Source organism: Eulemur rufifrons, chromosome 25 (assembly GCF_041146395.1).
Source record: "Eulemur rufifrons isolate Redbay chromosome 25, OSU_ERuf_1, whole genome shotgun sequence".
Lineage (NCBI taxonomy): Eukaryota > Metazoa > Chordata > Mammalia > Primates > Lemuridae > Eulemur > Eulemur rufifrons.
Window position 1 is genome coordinate 7,359,229 of NC_091007.1, and position 15,706 is coordinate 7,374,934.

Here is a 15,706-nt window from a genome sequence, read left to right on the forward strand (position 1 = left end):
AAATATATACTTCAGGCTATTGGAAAATCTTACAGCATCAGGTACTAAAAGAGTCCAAATATGGAAGTTACAGAAATTTTACAAACAGAAATTTATAATTATTCCTTTAAAATAACTTTTACCACTAAAGTGGCAATTCATGAAGCATTTAATTTAATACTGGGATTTTGAGTAGCTATCCCATTGCCCCAAAACAGTACGTGTATGAGATGGCTGCCTGGAATTAGGGTGTAATTGAGAATGGAATGAAGCCACCAACTCTTCCCACAAAGTCTTGACCTTACAGTCTTGCCCTCAGCCCTGGAACATGCTCTAATGATGTAAACCAAACAGCTCTAAGAGCAGGATTAAAACCATAGCTTGTGTGGATTCGGACAATTAACTGACCTCGCATTACTCTTTAAAGCCAGGATGGAATAATCTTAGCATCATTGGGATTTTGTTTACGTATGTCCTTGATTCCTTGAGTTTGCATTTTATCCTCTTTTAAACACCTTTGAACAGTTACGTGCAATCAGCTGAACACTCTTTGCAGGTCTGTAATTGCTCATTAGCCTGTATTTTCTAGAGACTTCTTAGGAGAGTCCTCATGCATTTAAATCTGAAAATTTAATTGAGCAAGAGTGACGAATTAGCAATGGTCTAGGGATTCTGTTTAGAAAAATCAATTGTATATTATTTTACTTGGCAGAGAATTAAAATACCTAAGTGGGAGTTTACGAAAGAAATTGCAGCTGACCCTTGAATATAGCTTTATTGGCAAGTTCTGCTAAATTACATGCTATTAAATAGAGCTTATTATGAATGCCTTATCTCCCAACATAATAACTGCTTTCCCTCCATTATGGGGTGTGTTGTAATGTCTGATTCCTTCAGTCAGCGCTAATGGAATATCACGCCTGACAGATGATTGTTAGTTTTTTCCCCCAAATATTAAATATTATCTGGTATATTAACATCTGTCAACTAAGGTAATTTGAGTCAGGAGAAAATTCTGTCACCTTTTTGCACGAAGCCAGTGAGAATCTGTTTCCATGGAGAGCTGGGAGAGGTTGCACAGCTCCTGTGTGTGAAGGAGCAGAGTCTTCAGGATCCGAATGAAGATTGCTTCATAGCTGCCTTTTTCTGTTGCTTTAAAGGTCTGGAGGCTTAGTTAGGTCCAGCCTACGCTTTCTGCCCTCAGTGCAGTTTTGTTGTACATTTTCTGATTCTCTCTTTGTTTGGGAGTGAGAAGAGTTAGTTGTCAGCCTTTGTGAAATGCGCAGTGTTGGGGGCCCGAGGTCAGTGCCCAGCCGGGATTCCACTTGGATCTTTATCTGAAGAATTAGGATTTTCCCACAAAGAAAAATCGTGATCTGAAGCATTAGCTACTTTTTCTGCTCAAATTTAATGTAATAAATGCCATTAAAAAAACCTAAAATCTCCAAAAATGGATAAGGTTATTGGGATTGGATTGAGTTGGTACCATGGCTTGCTTCTGTTTGCAAGTTAGAGACTCTCGAACTGACATCTCAGTGCTGTTTTCTTGGATCTTCACTGCCTGCGTGGCATCTTCTGGGACATCTCAAATGTAAATGTCCAGAGTCAGGCTTGGGATCTCTCACCAACCTCTTCCTCCCTGGCACTCCATGTCTCAGAGGACAAGACAGTACCCACCCAGCTGCCCAAGCAGGAAGCCTGGGCTCTTCCAAAGCAGCCCATCTTCTGCAGTTGTTGGGGTCACCGCCGCCAGGTCTCTGGAACAGGGACCTCTGTTGCCAGTCCTCTCTGTTGTGCCCCAGTACAAGTTCTGGTCCTCCCTGCCAGGACTGCGCAGTCATCTCCTGACAGCCTGGGCCCGTCACCAGTGCCCTGGCCGGCCCCTTCTCCACTCTGCAGCCAGAGCTGTCGGTGCCGCCCCTCCTGTGTGTTCAGACAGTAAATAATGAATTGAGTTCACTTGTTTGGACACACCTCTCATTTATTTGTTCTCATCCTGTGGTCTTTTGTTGTATAATTATTAGTCTACTTCTGGTATTACCTTGTACTCTGCTTTATGCCATTCACATCCTTTAAGACAGCGGTCTCCAATCTTTTTTGCACCAGGGACCAGTTTCATGGAAGACAATTTTTCCACGGACGTGGGAGGGGGATGGTTTTGGGATGATTCAAGTACATTACATTTATTGTGCAGTCAGACCTCTCTGCTAATGATAATCTGTATTTACAGCCACTCCCCAGCGCTAGCATCATCGCCTCAGCTCATCAGGCATTAGATTCTCATAAGGAGCATGCAGTCTAGATCCCTCACATGCGCAGCTTGCAGTAGGGTTCATGCTCCTATGAGAATCTGATGCCCTTGCTGATCTGACAGTAGATGGAGCTCAGGTGGTGATGTGAGCAATGGGGAGCGGCTGTAAATACAGACGAAGCTTTGCTTGCCTGCTGCTCACCTCCTGCTGTGCGGCCTGGTTCCTAACAGGCCATGGACCAGTCTGTGGCCTGGGGGTTGGGACTGCAGTTTTAAGAGACCCCTCCCAGTCGATGTTAATTACTCTCTTTCTCAAGAACTTCCTAAAGATCAGCCTCCTCCCTAAAGTTCCCTAATGAGGTAACAGGTGTGGAGTCTTCCCTTTTTTGTTTAACCTTTCTCACCACGTTTAGGAGCTTCGGTATTATTTAGCTGAAAATATCTGTATTTGTGTATTTAACATTTTCCCTTCCACCTGAGCCTTTTTTGGGGCATTTTGTAATGCTTAAGACTTTACAGGCATTATATACTATGAATAATTATAATACTATGTATTAATAGATTTCATCTCTTTTAGGAAGCAAGTTCTTAAAGTATGGATGATGTCTGTTTAATTTGGTTTCTTTCTAAGATATTAGTTTCACTTTGCAAATGTACTTGATAAAAATTATAAAAATAATAACTTCCAGCACTCAGGGAGGTCGAGGCAGGAAGATTGCTTGAGGTCAGGAGTTTAGGACTAGCGTAAGCAAGATCAAGACCCCGTCTCTACTAAAAATAGAAAAAATTAGCTGGGCATTGTGGCACAGGCCTGCAGTCCCAGCTACTTGGGAGGCTGAAGCAGGATTGCTTGAGCCCAGGAATTGGAGGTTGCTGTGAGCTAGGCTGATGCCATGGCACTCTAGCCTAGGCACCAAAGTGAAAACTCTGTCTCAAAAGATAATAACAACAACTTCATGGTTCAGAGAAGTGTAAAACATACTAATAAATAGACTTTTATGACCAGAAACTATAAAAGGCATTCTTACCTATGACCCAACTGAAGCCATGGGCTTTGTGGATGTTTCTGATGTCTATCTTCAAACTAAATTCTGCCAATTTAGAAGTCCTATGTCATTTGGATTTTATTTTCCAAGTTCAGTTGAAATGATTTCATTCTAACTATTTAAACTTCTTCAGTTTGGGAAGATGAACGAGTTCTGGACAAGGGTGGTGGTGGTGGTTGTGTAACAGTGTGAAGGTACCTGATGCCACTTAGAAATGGCTAAATGGTAAATTTTATATTGTGTATATTTTACCACAATAATAAAAAATAGGGTTATCCACGACTGCATGTAAGTCTATAGTTATTAACATCTCAAAATACAAAGCTTAATTTAAAAAAAAAAACAAAACACAGACATATACAAAAGTTAGACTTACTCTCTTCACATTGTTTGTTCTCTTTGTTGGAATATTTGTCCAATGTGTATTAATGTCATAGTCGCCAGAGTGAGAAATTGGCGGGTGGCTCCTGGAATTTGTTCCTGCCCAGAGTCTAAGACCCAGCCATGTCCACCCTGTCCGTTACGGAGGGTGAGCTTCAGCCCATTTCTCATCAGACTCGTGCTGTTTGGCCTTTTAAAAATAAATACGACCAGGTAATAAATCCCTGTTTAAAGGCTGGTGAAGTGGAATTAAACAAGTTTAGCGCTTCCGCAAGTATGCTAGCATGTCAGAGAAAACAAGTCATTTAGCTGTGGCGTTGTCCTGTCTGCCCAGGTATACCTTGAAAGACTGTTAACGTACGCAGAGATAGACATCTGTCCGGCCAACTGGAAGCGCATCGTGTTGGGGGCGATCCTGCTGGCCTCCAAGGTGTGGGACGACCAGGCCGTGTGGAATGTGGATTACTGCCAGATCCTGAAGGACATCACGGTGGAGGACATGTGAGTGGGGTCGTCACCCAGCATCTGTGGCGGGGGGGCGGGGGGGGGACTGTTGGGAAGGAGGCCACAGTCCTTTTTAATGGTCTGTGTGATGTGGAATGAATGAACTGACTGAACGTCCATCGCGAGCTGGCACAGCAGGGGCACGGTTGCGAAATGCTATGTGCAGAAGCCTGTATGTCTCTTCCTTGTGGATCATGAACAGGTACTGGTACCACTTTGTGGTTTTGCGAAACTGCTTTACTGAAAATATTAACATGCAGGGTCCCTTGACTTTAATCAGAAAGGCGCGGGCCGGTGCTGGCACCAGCCTTGGCATTCGGGCTCCATGTCACACTGCAGACTCATCACTGGAGGCAGTGCCCACGCCGTCCTCCGTGGGCAGCAGGCCTACCCGAAAAGCACAAGAGCTGAAATATTACCTGTCTCTGTTTAGCGTCAAGGAGAAAATTTTCACTGTTTTGTCATGTTTTGCAAGTTCATTTCTTAAAAATCAGCCTTGTGTCCCCGGGGCACTCTTGTCATCATCATCAGGGTTGCGTGTCCTCCCCCAGCTCAGGGAAGTGGCATAAACCTGGGGGTGCTGAGTGCTGTCCCCACCCTGTAGATGTCAGGGTTTCTCAGCTCAGTCTTCACATTCAGGTGAGGAGTGTAGGAAGGAGACCTGCAAACGGTTCTCTGGGGGCTCCGGGAATGCAGGGAATGGGTTCAGAGCCTCGTAGGAAGGAGGAGTCGTAGCAACATTCACACTGAACTACTCATGGTTCCTTATGGCTCATAGTCACTTCCAATGTTGTTCTGGCTAAAATTTTTCTCATATTTTTTGTCTGGCGTATCTCCTTGAGAAAGCTTCAGACTGTGTCCCAATCCCCATCCATGTCCCTGCACCCAGTAGTCCTGGGGGTGTGGGATCTTCACATGCCTCTGACCACCACTGGGGGGCGTCCCGGGCCACAGGCACACGGGCATGTCAGCTCTGGATCCTCACCAACCTGGGCCTTCCTTGCCTCTGCTCGCCGACTTGCTGGGCACTTGCTGGGCGGCCCGTCTTTGTGGTGCCCGTTGAGGCATCCTTGTTCACGTGCTCTTAGGGTGCAGAGCCTCTTCCTGCTGCAGATCTGTAGAACTCCCGCCTGTGTCTATGTGAAGTAAGAAAAACATAAGTTTTTAATCAGAACTATATAGTAAGAAAAATAAAATTCTTAATCATACTTGAAGATGAAAACAGCTGCTAAAATAGACCATAATGGAGGTTGACCTGGGCGCCAGGTATGAGAAATTCTGGCTTGTTTTCTCTATTGGAGGTTATTCTTTAATCAGCTCCCTGATGTCATTTGACACTGAACCACATGTCTCGGGAATGACTTCCTGGCTGCCCCTTCCTGTTTGTGTAAATTAGGTGACACATGACCAGTGACTCGGCGTGGGTGGTGGTACCAGGCTCTGAGAGAGCACTCAGGGGGCTCTGCCACAAGTACTCGTGTCTGCTTAAAGTCAAAAGAAAATGCCTGATAAAGTCAGACTTAGTTAGATCTCAAATATTTTTAAAATTTATATCCCCACTATTTCCAAAAAGAAATGCGATACAAAGGCAACTAACAGATACCACAGAAGCATGAAAACAAAAGGCAGCAGAGAAAAGGGTGACGAGTATTAAAGGTGGGAAAGAGATGCCGTTCTGTGCTCTGATCCTTAATCCACCAGGTTTAACTTGCCAAAATGCCAGCAGCCCTGAATTTCACGTAACCTTAGGATCTATGGAAAATCCTTTCAGTTTATTGAACACTTTGATGAAATGTGTACAGGGTATTTGTCAGTAGTCAGCAGTGTCCAGTTACCAAATCTGGACGCTGAGGCCAGAGAGGTTACATGGTGTTACAAAATGTTTAGTAAGCAAGTGGGGAAATTTATTCCCAGTTGATGAGGAAAGGTTCAGCTTTCCCTAATCCCAGTGACCATTCGTTGTGCGGTAGTCAAATGGGAAAACAATGGAAAATGAAGTGTGCTGGTCCCCAGGCCATCAGTGAAGATGTTTTAACTAAGTGTCTGAAATATTCATTTTTTAATTTGTCCTTCTCTCCTTAAATAAAAAAAGTGGGAGGGTAAAAATAACAGGTAATTTGGAATTCCAGGTTCTTGGGTTCTATTCATTGGAAGTTTAAATTACCAAGTTAGGAAAAACTAAACAATCACCAAGAGTATTTATGATGGCAATAATGACAGCAAGTAGCTGTCATTTATTGAACACTTCCTAGCGCAAAAGGAACAACTTCTGTGTGTTAATTTGTATCTCACAGTTACCCATGAGGTAGTACTATTATTACTCCCATTTTACAGACGAAAGTAGGCACTGAGAAGTTAAATAAGATGCCCAGGTCACTTGGCTAGTAAGTAGCAAAGATAGAACTTATGTTTTTTTCTTTTCTAAATTTGTTTCATTTATCTAATATTTAATAAAAAAATAACCATTTTTGCAAGTCAAGTCCTTTTTTACACAGAGAAGTTAGGAAATTTGCTAAAAGGTCCAATTGTAAATAATTTTCCTGGAGAAACTCTGAGTAATGCCCTGTTCCCTTGCCACCTGCCAGGCTGAGAGCACACCCTCAGGGAGACACGTGTCAGGGGTGACCTGTGTTCCACCCCTCTCCCTGCAGAGCTCTGCAGAATGAAGGCCCTGAGTCAGGACAAGTGTAACTCAGCCAGGCCGAGTCCTTGCATGCTCAGATCTTACATATATGTTCCATCATTTGTCTTGAGAGCCACTGTCATCTGTTTATAAAGTCCTGTTTACTCTGTGCTGATATACATTAACATACTATGTATATTCTCCTAAGAAAAGTTGATCAAATAGTTACATATATGGGAATTTGGGAAGGAACATACAAGTCTCCCCCCTGCCAAAAGATGGAAGGAAGCAGGAGGATTCTTTCTAGGAGGGGATATTATCCCAAAGGATGTTTTTGAACCCATGTTTGCAGTCCCTGGCTATACAAAGGTGTTCAGTCATGTTTACGTACCTGTTTGGTGGTATGCGCCGGGTGGCCACAACAGCAGAGATGTTTACACATTCTGGCGTGCCCATCCCTAGAAGAATTTTGGAAACTTTTATATCCTCCATTTTCAAGTTGACATTTAAGATTTGTCATAAGTTTCAGTCATTGCAAAGGACATCATTTGCAGCATATTTTATATCACAGTATTTTAAAATTAAAAGTTTGCTTTGGAGACTGAGTATCATAATAATATGATACCCACACCACAATTATCTATCTTCTTAGAGGTGGAAATTTTATATTGTTCCTTTTTCTCCTTGAACTCATCATTTCCAGCTTCTTCTCACATTATTTTTTCCTCGAATTCTGTGTAACGAAAACGTACATGCAAGTTAAAATTGCTGTGTTATCTTCTGGACTACAGTGTTCTGACTTATTAAAAACATCTTCAGGTCTGAGTCATCATTAGTACGCAACTGATCAAAACAATGTGAACAAATTACAAATTTCAATATAAATAGTACAACCTTATGGGAAATACGTCTCTTAATGAGATCAGATGTTTTTGTGTATGATTATTCCTGGTAGAATGAAACAGAGGTTGGCATCTGTTTTTATTCCTATTTTTCTTTCTTCTTTAACATAAGAGTTGAGAAAGCGTGTTCATATAAGTAGGTGAAATTGCAAGTTTTGTTATAACACCAACAACTAGTGTTCACCTATCACAGGTTCAGCTTTGAACAACAAATGACGATTGGTGTGGACGGGAAAGGGATGTGGAAATTTAATTGTGCAGAGTTCTGCAGGCAAAACTGCTGTAAAAAAAATTACACTTTGGGGTTTGTCTTTCTTTGGTTTTGTTTTGCAATAATCCTGTAAGAGTCCTTTTCATATGTAGACAGAGGACTCCGAAAGACGGAGGAGCCAAGTGAATTGTCTGAGTGTGGCACGGCAGATACGGACACAGACTGAGGACCTTGGTCTCTCCACAGATGCCTGGGGTCTGGTTTTGTTGTTGTTGTTGTTTTTAAGAATTGTGATTAAAATATACATAGCATAGATTTTACCATCTTAACCATTTTTCAGTGTACAGTTCTGTGGCATTGTGGGCACACTCACATTGTTGGGCAACCGTCACCATCACCCACCCCTAGAACTCTTTCATTTTCCCGAACTGAAACTCTGTCCCCACTAAACACTAACTCCCCATTCCCCGTCCGCTGGCAGCCACCATCCTGCTTTCTGTCTCTGTGGATTTGACGATTTACACAAGTAGAATCATGCGGCATTTGTTTTTTTGTGACTGGCTTATTTCACATGTCCTCAAGGTTTATCCATGTTGTAGCATTTCATAATTTCCTTCCTTTTTAAGGCTTTTTAATATTTCGGTGTGTGTATATATCCATTTTGTTGGTCCATTCATCGATGGACGCATGGGTTGTCTCCATGCTGAGCTAGTGTGAGTAACACTGCTGTGAACAGGGCTGTACAAACGTGTCTTCAGGACCCTCCTTTCAGCTCTCTTGGGTGCATCCCAGGCAGGGAATTGCTGGGTTAGTGCCTGGGTTTTGAAGTGAGCTCAGTTTTCTAGAAAAACAGGGAGGATATTAGATGTAGAAAACAACTCTCTCTTCTCCATTTTAGAGTCCTATTTGCAAGGTGTTAATTGCACCAATTCAGTTGGATTTCGGTTCACTGTCGATCCTAATGTAGCAAATACTTCTGAAATGTGTTTTTTGCTTACAGAGTTGAATGTGTTTCTTACAGAGCTTTATACCAGAGCTGTTTCCTCATAATTATCCAAACGAGGGAAGTAAATCCATCAAGCCCATTCTGTGCATCACCGTTAGCTTTCTGATCATTTATCACGTGTCAGATGTCCCTTTAAGACGTGCTGCTGCAGTTTGGAAATTCAAATTTTGGAAATTATTTTTATTTTCTAAATCTTGCCTTCGTTTGAAAACATAACAGCTCTGGAATCCCTATTTCTCCCAAAGCTTAACCAGAAACGTTCAAGAAACTCAAGCATGACTGTTTTCCAAGGGTCCCTGGGCTGCCACCTTGTTCAAAGGCAGATTTCTCTTGACTTTACTCCCAGCGTTTGTTTTCAGCTGGAGTCATCAGTGTCTGTATGCCATTTGGGACAGGATTGTCAGACTGGTTAGCTTATAATATTAAAACAAGGTTTTTTTCTTAGCATTGGGAGGATGTGCTCTGCAGTGATGCCTTTTGGCCACCAGACGGCGATGTGTCCTCAGGCAGCGCCACATTCGCCCAGGTTGCTCCTTCTAGTTGGTTTATCTGGGCACTTCTGGCCTTAGTGGTGTTTTTGACACTTGTTTTATGGAAATCGGTATTTAACAGGATGATCTCTTAATAAACCTCATTCAAATGAAGCATAAGTAAAAGTCATTTAAAGTAAAAATTATCCCAAATAAAAGTAATTTAAATTCTTTAAAAATAGAAACTTTAGCACAATATATACATTTGGAGGTAGACTGGGTAGCAACAGCCAGCAAATTACCCTGTTCATCTGATTAAAAGACCTGCCTGTGACCTCACTCAGGGCTTTGTCAGCAAGTCACAGAGTTTCATAGTTGTCACTTGCTCTGGTCCCAGCCTCCCACCCTGCGTCCTCGGCGCCCGTCCCTCACGGCAGCACAGGCCTGGGTCCGAGTCCTCCTCAGTCTCCGGTAGCTCAGTGAAGTGACTCACCAGGAGCAGGTGATACGGGACTCAGGATACCACTGGGGACAGGACGGTGCCACGTTGGTTTGAGGCCTGAGAATCGGGGCGAGCGCGTGCCTGGGTCGGAACTGGGACACCCAGTTGTTCAGTGGCGTTGGAGGAGCGCGGCTCGGACGCGGAGGCTGGGGGCAGATCAGGAGGGCTGGGCCCTGCCCTCGGGACCAGGTTTGTGAGTGCTCAGCCTCACTCACGGGAAAAGGTGACCAGTGTGTCCCCCCGTGGCAGGCGCAGGTGGTGGGAGTGGGCCCACTCTGCCGGACACCCCACCCTCAGCCCTTGCTCCTCTGCCAGAGCTCCACGCTTCCCTGAGCTCGATTCAGCTCTCATTCCGTGGGAGGCCTTCCAGCAGGTGCTGTGCCGGGGGCGGGCGTGCGAAAGCAGATATCACAGTTCCTGGAGCGAGGAGACAAGCAGGAGGGACTGGGCTGAGCCAGCAGTCGCAGCTCAGTGTGCTAAAGGGCAGGGGAGACGCCTGAGTGGGGCTGGGGCTGGGGCAGCACTGGCTGCTTCCTGGAGGCGGTGGCTCTGAAGCCGAGTGCCCAGCCCAGGACTGGCACCCAACAAACAATTCCATCACAGAGGGTCCTGCCCTCAGGTAGTAACTATTCAGAAATAAATGTAATTTGAAGGATGGTTGACACAGGGGGAAAGTTCTCAAAGTAGAAGTTGTAAAATTTATTCCGGCCACCCATCGTTCCTTTCCATCAGATGTAAGCGAGTTGGCGGGATGGGATCCTGACACCTCCACTGACCTGCCCTCTGCGTGCGCAGTTCTCAGAGGGGGGGCCGAGACCAGCAGCCCAGCATGGCCGCCACCTGGGAACTCACTAGAAGTGCCACTTCTCAGGCCCCACCCAGACTGCTGAGCCTGCAAGTCTGAGGGTGGCGCCGGAGGTGTGTTTGACAAGCCCTGCAGGTGATTCGGGGATGTGCTGCTGCTTCCATGCTGCAGAGTTGACCGGTTCCCTTTTTATGAGATTGGGGCTGGAACTGGGCAGCCCCCCATGCCCCCCTGCCCTTTGCCTAAGAGAGCCCCTAAACAGTTCCTCCTCTGTTCTCCCCGGAGCCAGGGAAGGGCCCTTGAAGAAGCTGAGGTCCTCTAGGCCTGCAGAGGCCGAGTTTTGTCCCCGAGCATCTTGGCTCGAGGCCCTCACTAGGCTGCACTTGACAGCTCCCGACTGCTTCATCCACCCTATGGAGCGGACGGTCCGCGCTGAGAGTGGCAGCCGGGGCCTGCTGTGTGTGTGTTAGGTCGCAGCGAAATGAATCTCCCCGAAGCACTTCCTGGGGATCATCCCAATTAATCCTTCTGGGCACCAGATCAAGAGGATTCTGCTTTTAATGCCAGTTTGGTGGTTAGACTGCAGCTCTGGTGTCCAACTAGGCAATTAATTAGATCACTTGTCTCCCTGGAGGATGCAGTTTTCTGGAGCCTGGTCTCCGGCACCTCGCCTTGGCAGCCCACGCGGCTGGTGCGGCAGCTAAGCTCCTGCTATTCTTGTCTTTGCTTTGCAGGAATGAGCTAGAGCGACAGTTTCTCGAATTGCTCCAGTTCAACATCAACGTTCCCTCCAGCGTCTATGCCAAGTATTATTTTGATCTTCGTTCTCTGGCAGAAGCAAACAACCTGAGCTTCCCCTTGGAGCCCCTGAGCAGGGAGAGAGCGCACAAGCTTGAGGTACGGGGCTTGCAACATTGTTTGCAGCTTTGTTGCCTGGTGGGCTGTCCTATCACCTGAGTGCCACAGAACCGTGTGATCTCCCACTGTGTGTTACAAAACACGGACAAGCTACCCGGATTTAGTTCATTATAATTTGTACAACTTCCATAGTTTTAATAATCTAATGTCAGTTTGAGTTTATACTTAATGTGCATTGAATCTGTTTTAAAATCAAAGATTTCCTAAAACTGTTACTCTTATAGAAAGGCTTTTTAAAAAATATATATATATAAGCCCACCAAAAAAATACTTCCCAGTATGCACTTTTCTAGGAAAAAGCTACCAGATGATATTAACAATTGGGAATCCAAAAATAATTTGATTCTGCTTTGATATTTTTTCCACGGCTCCTTTAGAGCTGGGGCTGCCCCATGGTCTTGGGGGGTTAGGGCCTTCGTTGTTAAGCTGTGTGACTTGTGTGTGTCGTCACAGCAAGTTTGTATGCAGCTTCCTCTTCCCACCAGCTCTTCGCCTCTGACTTCTTGGCAGGAGGAGGAGGGCTGGGTGGGAGCTAAGCAGGATCACCAGAGAGACCCCTGCTCCAGCGTGTGTGCCAAGGCCTTGGTCCCTTCCACCCTAGACCCCTGTCCCTGGGGCCATCTTGGTCTTGACCCATAGAGCCTTTGACCGTGCGGTGGACAGCTTGTGAGACCCAGGAGTCTTCACGCTGCCCGTGCCGCTGTCCATCCCAGGTGGGTGTTGGCCCCTTGGTGCAGGGCAGGATGGGCAGCGTGGTGGCCTGACCTTGCGGTGGGCCAGAGGTGGGGGAAGAGTTATGGGTTGCAGATTTCAGAAAGCAAAAACCCTAAATAAGATTTTTAGAAAGTAATATGTTAATCCCAAGAAGGACACTTAGTACATGATGGGGAAGGGACCCTCCCCGCCCTGGGCTTCTCTGCCCTTATCACCGGAATGTCCATTACGTTGCTCTCTCCTGTTCTTGTGGTCCCTCCGGGGACCCTCCTTTTCAGCCGTCATCTAGAGGTGACCTGAGCCTGACCCTCTGGGTAACGGCAAGACGGCAGCTGCTCACTCAGAGCCCGGCGTCACAGCAGCCCGGAGGGAGGTGCTGTTCTGACCTGCGTGCTCATGAGGACGCCAGGGCACGTGCATGGGTCGCAGCCCCTGTGGGGCGCTAGTGTGGACCCCAAGTCTGCCTGACCCCAAGGCCACACTGTCCTACAGTTAATTATTTCACATTCTGAGATTCTTTTCTTGGTTGGACTGTTAGTTAGCACTTGGGAAACAGGGACCGTGTCTACACTTCCTTCGTAGCCCCCTGCGGCCAGCAGAGACCTGGGCCATGTGCGTGCGCTGCAGACGGGCAGGGACTCGAGGGCCTTCGGTGCCTGGAGCGGTGCTGGGCCCGGAGGGGGGCGTAGACGGCGCTTGCTCCCACGTGGGGCCCTCACCCAGGTTGTCTCTCTCGCCCCTCAGGCCATCTCTCGCCTCTGCGAGGACAAGTACAAGGACCTGAGGAGATCGACGAGGAAGCGCTCGGCCAGTGCTGACAACCTGACCCTGCCCCGGTGGTCCCCGGCCATCATCTCCTAACGCGGGGGGCCCCCCCGGAGGCCACAACCCCGCGGTTTCTCCTTTAGTTTAAGAAAAGACAGACTTGGGGTGGGTTTGTTTTTGTTTTTTCCTTTCCTTTTCTTTTTAAACTCATAGCTCCGTCGGGCTGCCTCGAAGACCGCCTCCGCACGGCCGCGAGGGACGCCAGTCAGCATTCCGGAAACGCCGGTTCCGCCTCGCCGCCGCCGGTCACGGTCACGGTCACGGTCACGCGCCTCCCTCGGGGAGGGGACAGACTCTGGCCCCGAGGAGGAGTAGAGGGAAGGGAGGTCGCGGCCAGGCGGGGAACATGGCGACCTGGCCCCGCCGTCCCCGAAGGCCCCCTCCCGGTCAGTAGAGGAGCGCGACGGACACAGCGTAGGTGACAGAGTTGGACGTGCATTAAAGACAGTGCTGCCTTCCCGCCCGGGTCGTGTGTTCTGTGAGACTTCTTGCATTCCTTCTTGCTGCTTTTTTGGGATTCGGGGGATTTTTGTTGGTTGGTTTTTCTCCTGTTTTGGTCCCACAGAGCAGAGAATATAGTTTGTACCCACCACGGCACAGACATCCAAATAAACAGTACCGGTTGTTTCTCGCTGCGCCACTTTGCGAGCCGCCTCCTGAGCTTTCTTCCTCTCCAGCGGGATGTGCTTGTCAGGGCTCCGTGCACCTTTATTTTATGCCGTTTGTCTTCAACACTGGCAGGATTCACTTGACTGTAGTGCTGAACCAAAAGTATCCCCTCCCCCTTACTCCTCACCCCAAGAAAATTCTAGATTACATGGGTGCTTGTGCCTTCCGATTTTCTTGCTGTTTTGGGGGGGTTTTTTGTTTGTTTATTTTTTTTTTCCCCTTTCTCTGAGCTGAAGTTACAGTTACAAACTCAGTCAGACTTTGTGGGCTGAAGGAAACAACGTGTGGCAAAAGGTATCCCCCGGTTGGGAATTTTTCCAGAGTGCTGGGTGTTTGCCTGAAGTTATCTATTGAGTAGGAGCCATTTCTTTGTACTCCCTGCCTAATTCATTCCTCTACTTCCAATGTCCATTGTTGCAAGCAATATTCTTCTCAATTTTTATATGTTTACTTTAAATCAAAGTTAGTCTATTTGTATAAAATTTTTTAAAAATCTAAAATTACAAAAAAAAAAAAAAAACAAGGGTGGGTGGGTATTCTCGTGGGAAGATCATTCAAGGGAAAAATGTTACTATTTACTGAGGTATTTTTCACAGAATGATTGAATAAAAAAAAATTCAACTTGCATTTTCATTGTGGGTGCTTAGAGAAGTTCTAAAAAATTCAAACTGTGAAGGTTACTGCTTCATTCGTTATGACCATACTTTTTCATTCTGACTCTTCCTGGTTTCCTTACGGGCTAGATAAGAATCTCTGACATCAAGCAAAATAAAAGGGTTAATGATAGAATATCAAATAGTAAATTTGATATTAAGTCTTAAGAATCCAAGTCACTTGCACGTAAAATGCTTTGGGTTTTTGCATATTTTCTTAGGTCACAGTGACAGGTTTCTGAGTGTTTTCCTTTTTCAAATCTCTGAGGTGAACGGCTGAATTGATCTGTGTTTCACCTTCCTCCCGTGTGAGCTTGGAACACTTCGGGATCTTATATTAAATGAGTCTTGAGTACCCTAAAATCATGCACCCGGTCCCCAGACTTACCTGCTCTTGATGAGACACACTTTGGAAATGGAAGGGACTCAGAATGTCAAAATCCCAAGAGCATCAAGCCAAAAGTGTTAGGTTTCAGTGAAATTTATGTCATGTATAAACATTGTTTGGGACAGAAATGTCACCACGTTGTTTCTGGCCTAGACTTTCCCAAGTTAAACATGCAGAATATCAAAAGTTAATTATCTTTCCATTGTAATTGTGTTGATATACTCTGTATGGGTACCAAAATCAGCTTCTCCCTTCAAGAGTTGAATTTAGAACTTTAAATACAAATCTAAAAATGTAGAAAATATCATTTTATATTTCCCTAATCTATATAGCTTAAAAAGGGACATATTTTCTTAGCTGAATATGAATACCTCTTAAACATAAATTAGTTCCTCTCATGTAAATTATCTTATTTTACTGATCCATTTCAGGAAAGAGGTTCTGCTGCCTTTATAGCAGAAATCTTATTTTTATCCCTTTTATTTGAATGAGAGATTTGAAAATTGAATTATGTAAATACTTCAATGCATCTGCTATTATTTTGTGGAGTTTATTAAACTACTTTAAAAGATTGTATAGTCTATTTATTGTATGTATGTACATACAGTCTGATACCTAAAATTTAAAGTGGATTCCGTAAAACCTGACTCATTCTTGTTTAGACTTACTGAATATTGTTTTAGCCTTGTGCACTGGACTCTACCTCTGTATAGGAAAATTTTCCATATTCATTACTTAGTATTGATCTGTATTAATTGGTTATGTTTCTTGCACTAAGAATTTTTAAAACTCTGCTGTAAGTGTAGTTTTAGTTTTACTTTGGCAGTATGAATCACTTGACACATAGGTAGATAACTTT

General features: G+C 45.3%; 1 protein-coding gene across 3 annotated transcripts in view; it reads left to right on the forward strand.

The window, feature by feature from the left end:
• Positions 1 to 14,297, forward strand: part of CCNY (cyclin Y) — a 113,371-nt gene extending 99,074 nt beyond the window's left edge. For all 3 annotated transcript variants that reach the window (XM_069459006.1, XM_069459007.1, XM_069459008.1), the window contains 3 exons: positions 3,992 to 4,158; positions 11,415 to 11,577; positions 13,057 to 14,297. In XM_069459006.1, the coding sequence (XP_069315107.1) occupies positions 3,992 to 4,158; positions 11,415 to 11,577; positions 13,057 to 13,173 (447 nt within the window). In that variant the 3' untranslated portion in view covers positions 13,174 to 14,297. The remainder of the gene's footprint in view (positions 1 to 3,991; positions 4,159 to 11,414; positions 11,578 to 13,056) is intronic.
• The last annotated feature ends 1,409 nt before the right edge of the window (positions 14,298 to 15,706 follow it).